The sequence below is a fragment of the Poecilia formosa genome, unplaced genomic scaffold, assembly GCF_000485575.1.
Source record: "Poecilia formosa unplaced genomic scaffold, Poecilia_formosa-5.1.2 Scaffold201, whole genome shotgun sequence".
Taxonomy (NCBI): Eukaryota; Metazoa; Chordata; class Actinopteri; order Cyprinodontiformes; family Poeciliidae; genus Poecilia; species Poecilia formosa.
The window spans coordinates 6,165-23,732 of NW_006800140.1; the positions used below are offsets into that span (position 1 = coordinate 6,165).

A 17,568-nucleotide genomic window follows, 5' to 3' on the forward strand; every position below is an offset into this window, starting at 1 on the left:
ACAGACAAGATGGTAATGGCGAACCAACCGGACATTGTGGTGGTGGATAAAGAACAGAGGAAAGCCGTTGTGGTGGATGTAAAAATACCAGGGCCTCAGAGAGGAACTGGAGAAGGCCTGGAAGGTGAAGACCACAGTGGTGCCTGTGGTCTTCGGGGCCCTTGGGTCAGTCACCCCCAAACTGGAGCAGTGGCTCAAACAGATCCCAGGAACAACGTCAGACATCTCAGTTCAGAAATGTGCAGTTCTAGGCACAGCCAAGATACTGGAGGAGAACCCTCAAGCTCCCATGCCTCTGGTAGAGGACCCGAGCTCAGAGGATGAAAGAGAGACCACTCGCGGTGGGTGAGAAGGGGATTTATATACTTTTGTCATAGTACTCCCAAGACTTTAAAACTAGTTTGACCCCTGCTGTTACTGTTATGGATTCTATGTTTTTCTCTCTTTTATCTGCTAACACGCACATGCTGCAGATTAAATAACCATGTTTATGGAACTAGTTAACGAACCTGGGTGGCGCACAGAGACAAAAATGAATGAACTTCAACATTAAAGTCTGTTATACTTGGATGTGAACGAGAATTAACCTGTAACTGGTTACGGTTGACGGCGGCACTGAATGCTGATTTTCAGAGATGTGAAATAAAATTATCATCCGAGACAACATAAACATATTCCTTAAATTGGAAATAGAACCGCATTTTGCAAATGGTTTTGTTACATTGGCATTATTATTAATCAGGCATCGACACATCGATCCTTTGTGAACGTCTGCGTTGCTAACATAACTGCTACTTTCCAACACAAATAAACGCAGCTACCTTACTACAGATGTTTCAAGGTTTATTTAATAGTAACCAACACCATCGTCGTTATTTTTAAAGTTGTTTTTGACAAACAGGCGATATAATAAACCCTTTTAGTCAAAAATCGGTATTAACTTTATATTCAAAAAGAGTGCGCAAAATTTAGAAAGTTAAAATATCAGCTGTTTCCGATTCACGTTCTGAGAAAAGTCAACCTGAGAAAACAGAAGAAAATATTCTTACCATTTTCGTTGTCTTATATATCTTTCATGTCTTTCGAGCGAAGACAAGGCAGAAATTTATGAATGCCTCGACTAACAGGACAGTTTCTCTTGTTCTCCTTCTTCTTCTTGGAGATTGCAAACAACTTCAGAGGTGCATACCGCCACCTACCGTACACCATTGTGTAACTACATAGCCTTTACCCACTGGATTCTATATTTTAATTGTCCATCCATCCATTTTTATGAGAGGCCCCATTGGCCAAAACTTACAAACTCTCTTACATGTACTATCAAACTCTCTGACAGAGTTTGATTGCAACGGAAGTTAATTAACACAAAGCTTTAGCCTTTTATAGCCGCCGGAGAGAAACTTGATGTGTGAATCAAACATAAACTGGAGATGTGCTTTTATTTTGAAAAGAGAGCGCCATAACTTGTGTTGTCGTGCACATTAAAATCGAGTGCAGGCTGGCTTTACTGCCATTTCCGAAGAGACGGCTAGCTTTATCCCACTGATAGATGGGGTTTCCGATGCTGGCTGTCGGCTTCTAAACACTTCTGATAATGCTGACATTTCTGTAGGAGCGCTAACGATGTCATTTAAAATATTAGTTGCCTCTGTTAGTCGCTGCCGCTCAGCTATTTTTCTGTCCGTGAAAACCCACCTACTCCTGCCTGGAGTCCAATCAGAAACTGAAATTTTAAGTTAACTTCCGTTGCAATCGTGTAAGAGTTTGACTGTGAATGTAAGAGTTTGATAGTGAATGTGAGAGAGTTTGATAGTACGTGTAAGAGAGTTTAATAGTATGTGTAAGAGAGTTTGATAGTATGTGTAAGAGAGTTTAATAGTACATGTAAGAGAGTTTGACTGTGAATGTAAGAGAGTTTGATAGTGAATGTGAGAGAGTTTGATCGTACGTGTAAGAGAGTTTAATAGTACATGTAAGAGAGTTTGACTGTGAATGTAAGAGAGTTTGACTGTGAATGTAAGAGAGTTTGACTGTGAATGTAAGAGAGTTTGATAGTACGTGTAAGAGAGTTTAATAGTACATGTAAGAGAGTTTGACTGTGAATGCAAGAGAGTTTAAGAGAGTTTGATCGTACGTGTAAGAGAGTTTANGTACGTGTAAGAGAGTTTAATAGTACATGTAAGAGAGTTTGACTGTGAATGCAAGAGAGTTTAAGAGAGTTTGATCGTACGTGTAAGAGAGTTTAATAGTACATGTAAGAGAGTTTGACTGTGAATGTAAGAGAGTTTGACTGTGAATGTAAGTTTGACTGTGAATGTTGGAGTTTGACTGTGAATGTAAGAGAGTTTGATAGCAAATGTGAGAGAGTTTGATAGTACATGTAAGAGAGTTTGACAGTATGTGTAAGAGTTTGACTGTGAGTGTAAGAGAGTTTGACTGTGAGTGTAAGAGAGTTTGACTGTGAGTGTAAGAGAGTTTGACTGTGAGACAGTTTGATAGTACGTGTAAGAGAGTTTGTTAATTTTGGCCCATGGGGCCTCTCATATATTCCCCCGGTTATATTTTTCTTGTTTTAAGATTTTATTTCATGTGTGTTTGGAGTTTATTTAACTGTGTGTTGTTTTTGCAATAGATCCATGTTCATTTCTAATTAAAAGCTCCAAACACAGAGATAATAATCATTGCTGATGTAAAAAAAAAAAAAAAGTCCTGTGGTCAAATTTGTTTCCTAAATTCTGATGTTTTAAAATGTATAAAATGAACTTTAATACTGTGAAAAGCTCATATCTACTGAGGCCCAGCAACAATTATTTTAAGATGCAAAAATGAGACAGTTAAAAAACATACGGTGACATTCTGGGACTTGAGCTGCACCATTTTCGACATTTGAAACCCAAAAAGTTGAAAATATTTGCTTTTTGAAACTCATAAATTTCCTTTTTTTTCTAGATAATTTAGGAGGCTAATGTAAAAATGTTCATAATTATTTGGCGGACATTTACTTCCTTTTTTAAATCCTTAATAGATGACATGTCATACACTTGTCATCTTTTGCAACAGCTGGAAATGAAACTGCACATTGTAAAAGAAGAAGAAGATGAAGAAGAAGAAGCTGTACATTATATATGTTTTATATGTTTTATTATTGCATCCTGTTTATTTTGCAATTTTGACAAGTCCAGGAGTGGAAAGTGTAACTGGGTTTTATTTCTATATTATTATAGAAGTGGAGTTTGTCCAAATTGGTTCAAATTAATTTTGGTTCGTTAAAAAGCTATTTTCTCCTGACATTTATGGTTATGTTATGTTTTGCTCAAGATTGCTGGTTACCATTAGCAACCACCAACTGTCAGCTCGTCCCCCTTTTCTGTTGCCTTCTCCAGCTGTGGTATGTATTAGGACCAGCTCTGTGTTTTCCTTACAAATATTACATTTTAACATATATTTTAGACAGATTTAATTAGATACAGGGCTTCATTTTTAGTTTTGCCATGTTTGCCATAATTAACAGTTTGGAAACTGTTAATTATGGAACAGTTTTTAACTGTTTTCATAATTAATGTTGTGGATTTTAAGCTGTGTTTAATTTTACGCCCGCTACCTGCTAACTGTTCATTTAACCATTGACCTGCAGTAGGAACTGTCTGGGGTTATTGATTGTATTTCTATTTATTGTGTAGGGGCAGAAGCTGCTGGACTGACCTTAACCACCAATTTCACTTTTTCTCTTGTTAGGTATGTTTTAATTTTTGATGCAAATAATGTTTAAGTTACAATTTGTGTGATGGTCTTTGACTCTTAGATGTGTGTTATATGTGTGATTATATTTCCTGTACAAAAAAAGATATATAGTAATTGATGTTTATGTTAAAGATAAGATTAGTTATGTGGATTAATGATTTACATTTATGTCAAATACATTACGATCACATTCAGTTGTGTTTCTGTTTGTAACTCCAGGGCAGAAGCTGCTGAACTGATGCTAACCACCCATTTTAATTTTCTCTTGTCAGAATAAATACTGTGAGCCGTAATGTTGTGAAGTCAGTCTGCTGGACGGGAGACACAAACTCAAGGTCCGACAGAACAATGACTTCCTGATTTGAACAAACCAGGCAGGAAGTGAAGCTCTTTAACAAGAGTAGTTGTGAGTTTGGTTTGCTGATGAGCAGATGAAGATAACAGCCTTGTAAGACTAATTATTATTCTACTAAGTTTGTTAATTTATTGTTTAATGCCAGAACTTTTATGTTTTTCTTTTTCTTTTTCAATACGTTTTAGTTAGGAAATTTAAATGTGACATTTATCTATGATGGTCTATTAGCGCCGTTGTAGGTACAAGAAAAAAGTGAATTTTCTTCCAAAAAAAAATCTAAAACAATGTTTTTAAAAAAAAATAAAAATAAGTAATTAATAATCATGTCTGGGTTTGAAATGTCAAAGAAATTTTACAAAAAAACCTCAAATTTCTAGATTGATCTCAAAAACTTTCTGGTGAAAATAATGGTTTAAAAAGTTGAAATCTTTTCAAACAAAATTTCCAAAAGTCAAATGTTTTTGACTTTTGAAACTCAGAAATTTCCAAAATTTTCCTAAAAAATTTCTAAGATTAATCTCAGTTGTGGTGGAAATTTACTCCTGTTTTTGGCTCTAGGACTCTGCTGTATCTCGCTGATGTAATTTGATATTTGAATTAATTATCGGCCGTTATTTAAGCTGAACTCTAACTTTTCCTTCATCTCGTCTCTGAGCTGATGGAGGGTCGTAGATGTGTGATGGCCGCCCTGTCTGACGACATGCTGACAGTGCTGACAGTCAACTTGTTACTGAGTGTCTCCTTTCTTTCAGGTGAGCTGTTTGTTTTTTCACATTGAACTAGAGCCTCAAGTAATGGATCCTGTTCTTCTTTAAAGAGACTTTCAGCTCTGATGGAGTTTCTGGATCGGGAAGTTTTTCTTCAGGCGCATTTTGCTCCACCTTGTCCTCATATTTACGTCGCTTTTACAGGAAGACCGACTGGATGTGAAGAGGACAAAGGCTTCATCTTTACTGCACCGAGAGAGATCGAGGCACTGAGTGGAGCCTGTTTGCAAATCCCTTGTAGCTTTACAGTGAAACCACAGCACAAGTTCAATCCTCGGAGAAAAACATTTGGAGTTTGGTTAAAACCTGGAGCCCCGATTCTCAACAGTCCGAAAAACGTGGTTTACAACAGCAGTCAGCTGAAAAACAAATATGACATGAACATTACTGGAAACCTGCGGGAGAAGAACTGCACCACTGTGTTTTCTAAGATAAACTCAGAGCAAGAGGACAAATACTACTTCAGGATTGAGAACGGCCCGTTCAAAATAAGCGCTCTTTGTAAGCCGGTGAACGTAAACATTAGAGGTGAGACCATTTTGTTTAATTATGAAGCATTTTTGGTGTAAACCAACGAACTCCATTACTAAGTCTTAAGGAGTTTCCATTACAAATATGCGCAAAATTTGGTCAATATTCTGCAGTGTTTTTATTGAACAAGAAATTGCATTTAAATCAAACGTGAATAAGTTTGTTCGCGCGATATTTCATTAAAAATCTTGCCGCGCCATCATCTTCTGCGGCTGGTGCCGCGGCAACAATGTTGATCATGTGGTGCGAAAAAACTGCTTCCACTGCAGTTTTGTGAAATTACAACTTCGTATTAGAGCTATTGTAGAAGGAAATAAATTTCCACCACAAAACATTTTCAGATTAATATCAAACTTGGACATTTCTTTTGATTTTTGAAAATTAAAACTCTTTGACTTTTTAAAATTTTCTGAGTTTCGTAATTTAAAAAAAGGGGTCGCCTTTTGAAACTCAGAAATGTACACGTTTCTTCAGGAAGATGTTTGAGATTAATTTAAAAAGTTCTGAGTTTTTTCACTGAAATTTACTTCTTCTCTTTCTGCCTATAACAGCCCTTATACACCATTGTATGAAATAATCAAATTTTGATATGGTCAAACAATCCACCTCATCTTAGCCCAAAAGCTTTTTATCGAAAAATGAGAGTTTATTTATTTTAAATTGTTGTGTTTCCATTAAGCACATTTATTTTCAAAATGTTAAATTGTGCAGTTATATGCTCAACATATATAATGAAAAGTTAAACATCTGCTGTAGGATCATTAACAGGATCAGAGTCCAGAGTTAAAGGCAGCAGTTTGTCAACACAAACTGAACATTTTACCCACTTAATTTTTAAATGTGTTCTTCATTTTTCATCATCCTCCATCTTTTTATGCTCCACATGTCGAGTAAATCTGCTGTATCTCACTTTGTGAAATGTGTGTGTGTGATGTGAAAGCACAGATTCTGCTTGGAGACCCAGGATTGAAATCTCAGGTGACTTGAAGGAGATGAACTCTGTCATTATAACGTGCTCAGCTCTCACTCCCTGTCCACAATCGCCTCCTGAACTCACCTGGAACCTGGAACCAGACCACCGCAGACTGACGGAAAAGAACACAGACGGAACGTTTACAGATAAAATCCAGAAGAACATCACACTGTCAGACACACATGATGGATTCAACATCACCTGCTTCGTCAGATATCCTGTGGATGGAGGAAAATACAAGGTCGCAAAGGCAGAAGTGACCCTCAGTGTTTCCTGTAAGTGACCCGGTCAGAACATCAGCTAGTTCTCATCAGTAAACTGAACGTGTGTCACATTTTCCACAGATGCTCCCAAAAACACTTCAGCTTCCATCAGTTTGTCAGAAGATGGTTGGGTGAACCTGACGTGTTCCAGCACAGCCAATCCTCCCGTCAGCTTCTTCACTTGGTTCAGGAACAGCACAAATGGAACCATGGAAGTAGCCGACGGAGACATATATGGACTCAATATCACCAAGGAGGGGATTTATTACTGTGTGGCCACCAACGATCTTGGTAATCAGACATCTCCAGAGGTTCATCTGGCTGGTCAGCGAAAAGGTAATCGGAGAAACATGGAAGGTGGTTAGTGTGCCTGAATACTGCAGTAAAAGCAGATTTAAACAGTCTGATTGATTCAGCCTTTGTTTGTTTTTCCTCTCAGGGAACATTCAGCATGAGGGTCCTTATAAAAGAAGAGGTACTCTGCTATTTCACTGAAGAATTTTCTGTCCCCTCAATTTTTCTAGTCATGCTCTACTTTGTTTTATAAGTTTGTGGCTATAAAGTGATGGCTATGAAATATATGAACTCTAAAAATATATTGCATGTCTTTTTTTCCACATCTTATATTCCCAGTAATCGTGAGTACTCCAGTTAAGACTTCACTTGTGTCAGCATTATTCGTTATTTTGGTTGGCTCCTTCATCAAAATCCTCATGTGGTGAGTATGAGAATGTGAGTTTGTGTATCCATAAACTATTCCCAGCACTGCAATTAATCTCTTTCCTAAAAACTCTGCACACAAATACAACATTATTAACATTATTGTTTGTTTTATACTAAAACAAACAAAAAACCCACCTTGCCCACCCCTCATCTATTTCCCCCCCTTAATCAACATTTCAAAATCCAATAAAAACTATTGAGAGGACCCAGGAATAGATTTAAAAAATTCACACCTTGAAAATAACTGCAGCAAAGTGGGACTGAATCAGCATTTGCTCCCCACCGGTTTTATAGTAAGATGTCAGGCATAGCTGGCATTTTCGCACAATTCAGCCATATGTGTCCAAAACTGTGTCGGTTGGATTTTTTTTCCTGGTCAAATTAAAATGCTGATTTATATTGTAGGAATACTGACGCATGTCACAGAGCCTTTTCGTTTACCCTGGGTGTCATCAAAATGTATCGTTCTCCATTTTGTAATCACAAGAATGAATAAAAAACTAGCTCAATCCTTTATTGGAAGAAAGAAGAAAAACTGACTTCTTACTTGGAAGCAGAGAAAGTAAAGGCTGGGTCCTGTCTGCTTCCTCAAGGCTGTAAGAATATATAGATAATATAAAACAACAAATTATTTCCAACTGTTGCTTCTCTAAACATCCTGCCCTGTTTAGATTCTCCTAAAATCAGAAACATTTGTGCATAAATCCTGTTTTACCTGCTTTTGGAGATGGCGACCAATGAGCGCCATCTGGTGGTCGTGCTATTAAGCAAAGGCTGTGAATACTTTAAATGTGATTAATTTGCATTTTCTTCGGCATTGTCACAATGGCAAACGTGTGTGTAGAATTTTGAGGTAAGAGATTCATGTAATACCATTTGCAGAGAAAGAAAAGAATGGATTGCTGTAAATACTTTCTAGATGTAGTACTTGAAATTTTTAAGTGTAAAAATATTTTTGTAATTTGGGCTCCAAAAAAGTCTGTAGCCCACTGAGCCTCTCACTCCTAATGCAGGAGCTGGTTCTTGTCTCCTATCATAAACTGCAACAATTATTCTGACCACTCTAAAATTTCTTCCAGGTTTCTTAAGGTCGTACATCTATCTCCAGAAATGCCCCAAAAAGGTGTGGTACTATGCAGTTCTCATTATAGACAATATTCATGAACAAATAATTCATCAATATGCTCTTTAAGTCACCAGTTAGTATTCATGAGTATTTTATATTTTTGTTTTCCCTTCTAATTTCCCACATACTCACACCACTAAGGACAACGGTCTCAAAATGCGAGTCAGAAGAAGTGATGTTCGATATGAGGATCTAAACTCCTGGATAAAACCGACCTCCATGCGTAGCAGCAGGCAGTCACAGGACACGACCTACACACAATCAGTCTCCAGGTCAAAACGCAGCTGAGCAAGTGAATAAACATTGGCCTCTCTGACTGTCGGGTGTTTGCTTCATATGAGAGAACCTGAAAAATCCATTTAGTGGGATTTTATTGCTAATTGTTAAATTATTGGAAGCTCCAAGCTATCGCAACCAAAAAAATTTGCATTTCTTTGCAATACTAATAGCTGTTTTGGATCTTTATGCCTAAAACATTTGAGTTTGCTGTATAGTAACCATGGAATTTAAAGGAAGATCTTTGTAAAACAATCTGGATGTCTTCTTTTAAATTTTGATTGATACAGATTTAAACCCGTGTCTGATGACGACAAAACAACATGATGCTAAGACCTAAGAGTATGTGGGTGGAGCCAGAGGGAAAATGTCAATTCCTCACCGTTTCCATCCATCCATCCATCCATTTTCTGTACACCCTTGTCCCTACTGGGGTCGGGAGGGTTACTGGTGCCTCTCCAGCTAACGTTCCAGGGGAGAGGCGGGGTCACCCTGGACAGGTCGCCAGTCTGTTGCAGGTTTGCATATGGTTGGCTGTAAATCGCATGTCATCAGATTTGCACCAAACTGGATATGAATGACCACTGATGATGCTGACACTGACTACACTGTGCTGCTTAAATTACACCTGGACACAGCATTGGGCCTGCACCAGATTGTGTTGTGATTAATCAGGGAGCAAAATATAGGAGCTGCTTGTTTTAAGTCAATATTGATGAAAAATTTCTTATTTCATTGGCTGATTATTTAAGTTATAAGAGGGGGAAATATTTTATTAGTGAAATAATCTGTCAAAGGAACAATAACTTTTTTCAAGTTTCTTTAGAATGATGAGTTGTTAAAGTTCCTCTGTGTACAGATGACAATGCAGATCAGTGTCCGTCCTGTGATTGGACAGATAAGTGTCTGTCCTGTGATTGGACAGATCAGTGTCTGTCCTGTGATTGGACAGATCAGTGTCTGTCCTGTGATTGGACAGATCAGTGTCTGTCCTGTGATTGGACAGATCAGTGTCCGTCCTGTGATTGGACAGATAAGTGTCTGTCCTGTGATTGGACAGATCAGTGTCTGTCCTGTGATTGGACAGATCAGTGCCCGTCCTGTGATTGGACAGATCAGTCTCCGTCCTCTGATTGGACAGATCAGTCTCCGTCCTGTGATTGGACAGATCAGTGTCTGTCCTGTGATTGGACAGATCAGTGTCTGTCCTGTGATTGGACAGATCAGTGCCCGTCCTGTGATTGGACAGATCAGTGCCCGTCCTCTGATTGGACAGATCAGTGCCCGTCCTCTGATTGGACAGATCAGTGCCCGTCCTCTGATTGGACAGATCAGTGGCCGTCCTGTGATTGGACAGATCAGTCTCCGTCCTGTGATTGGTGGCTTCCTGTCCAGCAGGAAGTTGTGTACAGAGTTTAAAAGCTGCTGCAGGACTGCAGACATTCACAGGAAGCTGGAGCAGCAACGGTTCTGCTGAAGGTTCTGCTGGGTGAGTTGGACACGCTGGACACACTGGAGACACTTCCACTGGTCCCAGGGAGGATGCTCCATTCTGTGACTCTCAAACTTCCCTCTGATTCTGTTTCAGACTGAAACTTCTTTGCATATAAACTGTGATGAAAGGAAGCGTCTTTATCATGTTCGGATTAAGGGCAGCAATTCCAACGTCCCTGTGTGGAGGATCTCTGATCCACCCTGAGTGGGTCCTGACTGCAGCTCACTGGTGGTAGGAAGGAAACGTTATGACAGTTTTATCTGCAGATGATCTTATTCTCTGTGTGTTCATGATAATCTTATCTTTCTGCAGGATTAATGTAGCAATGTTTAAAGTTCATCCATGGAGAGCTAAACAGTAGAACCAGGTAATCTGATACAATCCTGTGATTTATACGGACCAGGGCCAGGAGCATGACATCATGCTGAAGCTTCGGAGGCCAATAACAGACGTCCCACCTTCTCGGCTACCAAGTTGTAATAATCGTCTTAAAATGTAAGTCTGTCTCTGAAAAACATGACTTCAGGTTTTCTGTCTCCAGTCCTGCTGCCTCTGCTTCAGCACACCTGAGTCAGGTAATCAGGCCACCAGCAGAAACGGAACCCATTTAGCTCAGATATGTTGGACCAGTGACACACGTAAAGGACGTAGGACACCGTCACTGAGGACTGGAAGTGGATACTCCTGTGACACTCCATGGATTTATTTTTCGTTCTTTCATTGTTCTCCATCACAATTCATTTTCTACATTATTATCTTGTATTTTTACATTTTATTCTTGTGTTTTAGAGACTGTGCAGTTCAGCTGGCAGGAGAGGCAGCGACGACAACCAACCCCAGTTATGAGCAACGTGAGAGAAATATTGAAGTTATGACAGTAAAATCTTTGTTTCCGTCTCTACAGACAAGGTCGAGTGAAGAACATGTTTATGATTCTCATGTTTGTCTACAGTACCCGAAGCTCCTATTCCAACACATCTTCAGGGTGTCAACATGAATGTTGTTTAGGATACCCACTTGGACCCGACATGTGGCAGTGCATTCCTTACTGAAGAACCAGACAAGGACGTCGTCATGTAAGTTTGTTTCATCAATATCTCTCTGCAGGGATTAGAACCTTTCCGTTTTACAACATAAATAAATATATTGATATAAATTTTTCTACAGAGCGATTCAGCAATCATGCTGAAGCTTGATTGCTTCAGCATGATTATGGCAATGGCATTGATTTATGCCATTGCCATAAATCAATGGCATGATTTATGGTGTGATTGCTGAATGTGGAACATGCTTTGCATTTCTGATACCATCTACATTTATGAATGTGTGTGAATACATAGATTGGATAAAACTAACAACTGGGCTTAAATATAAACTATCATGAAATAAAATTCTCATCAGATTTCCTCTCAGATGTAATTTTATAGTTGTATCTTCATCAGTTTGTAGTTTGTAGAATTAGGATAAATTAATAGTTTTTTTTTTTTTTTCTCACCTGACCTTGACCTCCCTAATGGAGCTTTCTCTGCCTCAGAAATGAAAAATAAATCAATAAATGAATAAAAAAGAAACATTTCCTGTCTGATCGTCTTTACATTCATGGTTTAGTTTGTTCAGTTGATATTTTCCCTGAACTGAGTCTAAAAACGTGACATGAGTTTTAAATCACATGAAGAGAAACACTAGAAGTAATTTATTTATTCAGTTTTTGTCTTTATTTTACATCAGAAACAAACATGCAGCATCTAAACTCTGCAGCTCTGGAGTTACTGTTCCTGATTTAGTTCTAGTGAACTCTAACTCCAAGACCAAAGAGCTATACTCAAAAATAATGAAAAAGAAGTCGCATAATACAACAATCAAATAATAAAATCCTAATAATTAAAAAAAAACAACTAATTTTTAATAAAGATGCAAAAGAAATAAAAAGTTCAATAATTAAACACAATCTAAAAGTCAAAATCTGAAATGAAAGAGAAATTTTAAAAAAATATTTTAAAACGGGTCTAATTAATGGTAGTTTCTGGTTGCCACAAATTTAACATAAAAATGATATAAAATTTTCCTCTTTTGCAGTCAAACAAAGTATCATTGTGAATTTTAACAATTGTTTTAAGGTCTTGTTTTTAAATGTGCCCCTTTTTAACTTTGAGCCCCTGCCCCTCCAAAAGTCTCTGCACGGCCCTGGTGTATATAAATTATTCCAATGCTATAACTCCTAAGCTTCCACTTCAGTTCTGTCACTTAAATAATGTTATCCAATGTATTTAATGTTGACACAAACCCAGTGTTTGTGAACATGACAATAGCAGTATAGCTTACCTACCTGTCTGTGTTCTACTAAAGCTCTACATTAGTTATATTATTAAACCATGAGTCTAAATTGAGGCCTACTCAAAACAACCAAAAATCAATTTAATATTTCAACACTAGCTAAGATTAAACATAATTAAAACCAGCATAATTAATATTTCCAACAAACCCCAGCCAATTCCTGAACAGATGTTTGGAACAGATAAATGAAAATTCTCATTAGTTCTATTCTGAGAAAAAAAATAATTTTGAGATTATTTTTTAGATTAATTTAATTTTGAAATTAAAGTTAGAATTCTGACTTTAATCTCAAGATTCAGATTTTAATCTCAGGTTTTTAACCTTAATCTCAGAATGATTACTTTCTTCCTCAATATTCTGACTTTAATACCAACATTCTGTGATTAAAGTCAGAATAAAATTATTTTCAATGGCCCTAATCCTCTTCCGTACTTTTAGGTATACTCCATAAATATGCCAATTTAAGAATAGCAAACAGGGTGCCAGCTTTAGGCCATTGAGAACAATTTAAAAGTGTTATTTTATGATAAAACCCCGCACCGTCCACGCGTGGTCGGGTCGTCAAAGGTGAAGCTCTGGTCTTGGCAGTCGGGATGACGTGGCTGAAGCCTGCGGAAGATGCGCCGACAGAGTTCCTCCAACCACCGCTGGAGCCATCGCTTTCTACGCTGATTGGACACCGAGCACCACGTGACTCCTCTCGACCAATCCAGCGTAGGTTCGGTGAGAGCGTACAGAGAGCATCCCTGAAAACTGCCTCTGTCATACAACCAGGAAGAAGGTGGGATATTAGCCCAGCGTTGCTAACAACCCCAATCTTTCTGCATACTTTCACCAAAAAATAATGGGTTCTTCCCGGTGGAAGTTGGCAGTGGCGGCGTTCCTTGCAGTAGTGGGCTCTTTATTACCTGTTGACGCGGACGAGCATGAGCACACGGTAAGACGACGTTTAAATGAGGCCGACTGAGAAAGAGGGGGGGAGCGTTGAAAAATAATGGACGTTTATGCTGTGGGTAAGCTGCTAGCTGCGGTTCAAGAAACATGATCGCATACATACCAGGGTGTACAACTTTAGTCTGTTGAGTGATAAATCGATACTTGCTGTGCTATTGAACAGATAAGCATTCAGTTAGCCAGCGAACATTCAACCCTTAATCGGCCTAACCGCTCATGCTAACTGTTAGCTTTTCACAACGGCTCCATACTAGCTTTCCTTTAGCACCGGTGGAATCTGTTCTTACAGCACCAAGGGGCTTCCATTAGTCAGTTGAGCAAATTTAAACTACATTTAGCCTTAAAACAAAAGTAGAACCGTAAATAGGCTAAGCTGGAACACATGGGAAACGTTGAGGCCTGTTGGTATTTACTCTGTTATTCGTTTGATTGCAGTCGGATACTATCTCGAAGTGTTGAGCAGGTCTTGGATTCATTGATCAGTCTGAATATTAAAAAAAAACCTGGTGTAGGTATGAAAGCAGTCGGATGAGTAGACTAATACAACGTGGAAGTTCACTTCCTTCAACGTAAGCAAACACAGCCACGGCATATCGCTTTCTTGAGTAACACAGGTGTACCTGAATGTGATAACTGGTACATTTTCATTAGTTTGCATTCAAATTTGAATACAATGGGCATCTGTTTTAGAATCAATACAGAGTAAAAAATATCACGATATTTAAATGAACGTTTTGTATTTCTACTAGAGTAGGGGGGAACCTTAAGTTAATTGACATGTAATAATCCTACTTTGAGTCCAAATGTTATGTTCGTTACTGTAGAATAAGATATTTACATAATTAAAAACGAGTAATTAAAATAAAAAAACATTCTGCTTAGATTCATTTTGAAATGAAACCTTTTTAAACCTTGAAATGGATCTATAAATTATTTTTCCGTTTTGGATGGAATATGAACCTGACCTGGGCTAATATTTGAGAAAAGAGATTCTAGAAAATTTGGGTGGTTTGAAGATTTATTCTCATCTTCAGGTAAATTTAACATAGTTTAGCTATTAACTTTGTCTGTTTTGCTAGTAGGTATTGAGAAAAATAAAAATAAATGAATGCTAATTTTTGTGTGTTAAATTTGCATTTGAAAATATTAGCTCTATAACTGTCAACAGCAAATAAAAGGGGTTTAGTTTTGGAGGCATCAGCAACTCACTTTTAATGACATACCAAGTCCTACTTCTGGAAAAATAATAATAAACATTGTTTATCTTTCTTATAAAAAGATAAAGATAAATACATGACATTTATTGTTATCTTGGTACATAATTTAAGCTAAAAAGAACTCACAACATTCAATAGTTTAAGTGCATTCTTATGCAGAATATATGCTCTTTTTATGTTAACATCAGTAAACCAAGGTAGTAATAAAGGGTTAATTAGTTGGGCTATCTGCTTGGATAATGTTGGCAGTCAGTGCAGCCAACTATTTTAGTTTCCACACCATCATTTTTTCCAAACAACCAAATTAACCTTTCCTGTAAGCAAAGGAAAAGTATAGTAGCCTTCTTTCAGCCAGCTGATCTGCAGTGTATGGAGAAACAGATTGTAAGCTTGTTGCAATAAATCAATTAATTGCATGATAAATTAAAACAAACTCAATAATTTACATTTGCATGATTTATCATTTTCTTTCTATCTTTCTACCATAAACTGGATCATAAAAATCTTCAGTCTGGTGTTTGGGTCACAACTAAACCTTTTTTTGAAGGATAGTTTTGTTTATAGAGACTTCATAATTAATTTTATTTGTTGTTTTATTTATTTTGGATATTTAAAATGTCTTCCAGTTCTAGTGTTAAATGTTCATTACAGTTTATTGACCTTTGAGAATGCGTTCTTGTATTATCATAACCTTTGCATTATATTACTTGAAAATAGTCTCAAAACAACAACATTATTGTTTATTGCAATAACTTCTGGGGCAATTTATTGTTCAGCAAAATTTGTTATTGTGACAGATCTATCAGGTTGGCATCGCAATAAAAAGATTTCACTTTTGTGCAATTTTGAAACACTTTTGAAAACCTCGTCATGCCTTGATGTCAGTAACGGACTGATGCATACTTTACGCTTTAATGGTTTCCCTTTTTTATTTAAACCTCATTATCACAGTCTGCTGAGTTGCCACTGATATGAAACTGTACCTAAAGCTAATCATGGCTCAAGACTGTATATTCAGAAACCTGATGGACTTGCAGAACAGGTGCAGCATTCTTGAACTGCTCTGAATAAATCCCTTTATTTTCCCTTCGTAGTACACAGATAAGGAGGAGGTTGTTTTATGGATGAACACAGTGGGGCCTTACCACAATCGACAGGAGACGTACAAGTATTTCTCTTTGCCCTTTTGCGCGGGTTCCAAGAAGACCATCAGTCATTACCATGAAACCCTCGGAGAGGCTCTGCAGGGGGTGGAGCTGGAGTTCAGTGGCCTGGACATCAAGTTTAAAGGTTTTCTGCTTTGTTTGGCCCAAACGCACGAGTAAAACTGTTAATGTATGTATGTTTCACATTTTTTGGCACCTAATTGAAAATGTTTTTTCCCATTATCTCTGCAGAGGAAGTCATGCAGAACACATACTGTTCAATTGACTTGGACAAACCCAAACAGGATGCCTTTGTTTACGCTATAAAGAACCACTACTGGTATCAGATGTACATCGATGACCTGCCCATCTGGGGTAAGTGACGCTACTTTCAACCTCTGGGGTTTTGGTTGATGCTGAAAAGTTTTGGGATTTTTAAATATTGCTATGTTTTTCCCACCAAAAAGTCAAAGGGATCAACCCAGTTCTGGGAATGAAGCTACATGACTGTGCTGTTTACTCATTCATTACTACTTCATTTACCTTAAAACGGATTTAGGATGCAAACGATCCACAGCAACTTACCGTTAGTGTATTCACCTGTGCAAAAGAGCTTTGATGTCACACAACCTGTACTATTAGAGGGATGTCAAAGGCACTTCTTAGGTCTCTTCCTCTTCACGCTAAACTTGTAGTCACGTTTTTTTTTTTTTTGTTTTGTTTTTCGCAATTGTGGTCACCACTCCTCCGGCTGATTAAACATCCACCCGTCTGCATGCGGATGTTGCATGCAGTGGGTGAGGCTCTGATATTTACTCGGCTGCATTTAAGGGGTTAAAACGTGATTCATCACTTCTGAGATGCTTAGATATTTAGATCAAACATCTTACATTTATATCCTGAAACATGCCAACAATCCAAACACATGGATTCAGTTGGATTGAAGTTTTAAGATAACTTAATAAAATTCACTTTGGGTTGCACTGAGTCGATTGCACTGAGTCATCGACTTTCCAGCAAGCATGACGGTGAACTGTATGCACAAGCTCAAACACAGCAGATCTCGACTTTATTACTTTATGACCTTGGAGAAACACTTGACAGTGTTATCAATTTTATTGCGTTCAAACCGGGCTATTATGTGGATGGGAAAGACACTGGCTGCTACATTTGATTCTAAATGTTCATTATTTGTAGCATAAAAGTATTTCTTGTACCTTCTTAATGATTCTCTTACTAAAAGCAAACTAACAGTTTCTGCACAGAAGCAGAATTGTTACTTTGCTTCTGAAAGTAGTACAGAAAGTGATACTTTAGCTTCCCAGCATTTTTGTAAATATTTGTGGTGAATTGGTGCAATATAAAAAAACTGAATTACTAAAGCTAACATTTTTGGCAATTTTTTGTACTAACTGTATACCAGAAAGCAGAATAATAGTAAATAAATATATATGGTGCTCTGTTGCCTTGGAGCAGAAGGTTCTGGTAGGGATGGGCATTTATCCTGTCATTTATCGTGATAAATTTAGATTTTCAATTGCCCCGATAAATTTCAATTTATGTTTAAAATCTCCCAAAACTATCTGTATTGTCAGGGTTGTTTCATGTTTTCTCTATTATTTCAGTAAGACTATCAATAAATGTCAATAAATTTTGAAAAAAAAAATA

General features: G+C 37.6%; 3 protein-coding genes across 4 annotated transcripts in view; 2 read left to right on the forward strand and 1 right to left on the reverse strand.

Moving 5' to 3' along the window:
• The window catches only part of LOC103148226 (gastrula zinc finger protein XlCGF57.1-like), a 6,171-nt gene extending 4,971 nt beyond the window's left edge, over window positions 1-1,200 (reverse strand). The window contains exon 1 of the mRNA XM_007566901.2: window positions 1,050-1,200. Within this exon, the coding sequence (XP_007566963.1) occupies window positions 1,050-1,052 (3 nt within the window). The 5' untranslated portion in view covers window positions 1,053-1,200. The remainder of the gene's footprint in view (window positions 1-1,049) is intronic.
• A 2,148-nt stretch (window positions 1,201-3,348) lies between these two features.
• Window positions 3,349-8,796, forward strand: LOC103148227 (sialic acid-binding Ig-like lectin 13). Its single transcript, XM_007566902.2, has 11 exons — window positions 3,349-3,388; window positions 3,681-3,735; window positions 4,014-4,144; window positions 4,752-4,848; window positions 5,008-5,391; window positions 6,340-6,642; window positions 6,712-6,966; window positions 7,070-7,105; window positions 7,264-7,348; window positions 8,433-8,476; window positions 8,621-8,796. Exons 4-11 carry the CDS (start codon window positions 4,755-4,757, stop codon window positions 8,653-8,655), a joined length of 1,236 nt encoding a protein of 411 aa, XP_007566964.1. The 5' UTR covers window positions 3,349-3,388; window positions 3,681-3,735; window positions 4,014-4,144; window positions 4,752-4,754; the 3' UTR covers window positions 8,656-8,796.
• A 4,502-nt stretch (window positions 8,797-13,298) lies between these two features.
• The window catches only part of tm9sf3 (transmembrane 9 superfamily member 3), a 13,997-nt gene continuing 9,727 nt past the window's right edge, over window positions 13,299-17,568 (forward strand). Inside the window, exons 1-3 of one of the 2 annotated variants that reach the window (XM_016679078.1) lie at window positions 13,299-13,365; window positions 15,850-16,045; window positions 16,153-16,275. In XM_016679078.1, the coding sequence (XP_016534564.1) occupies window positions 15,880-16,045; window positions 16,153-16,275 (289 nt within the window). In that variant the 5' untranslated portion in view covers window positions 13,299-13,365; window positions 15,850-15,879. Of the gene's footprint in view, window positions 13,522-15,849; window positions 16,046-16,152; window positions 16,276-17,568 lie in introns of both variants that reach the window. The other variant, XM_007566904.2, reaches the window with a different exon arrangement.

Coding starts and splice junctions, on each gene's coding strand:
- LOC103148227 (XM_007566902.2), top strand. CDS start 4,755: ATGGAGGGTCGTAGATGTGTGATGGCCGCCCTGTCTGACGACATGCTG. Junction 5,392..6,339: donor GGTGAACGTAAACATTAGAG/GTGAGACCATTT, acceptor GTGAAAGCACAG/ATTCTGCTTGGAGACCCAGG. Junction 7,349..8,432: donor TTCATCAAAATCCTCATGTG/GTGAGTATGAGA, acceptor AATTTCTTCCAG/GTTTCTTAAGGTCGTACATC.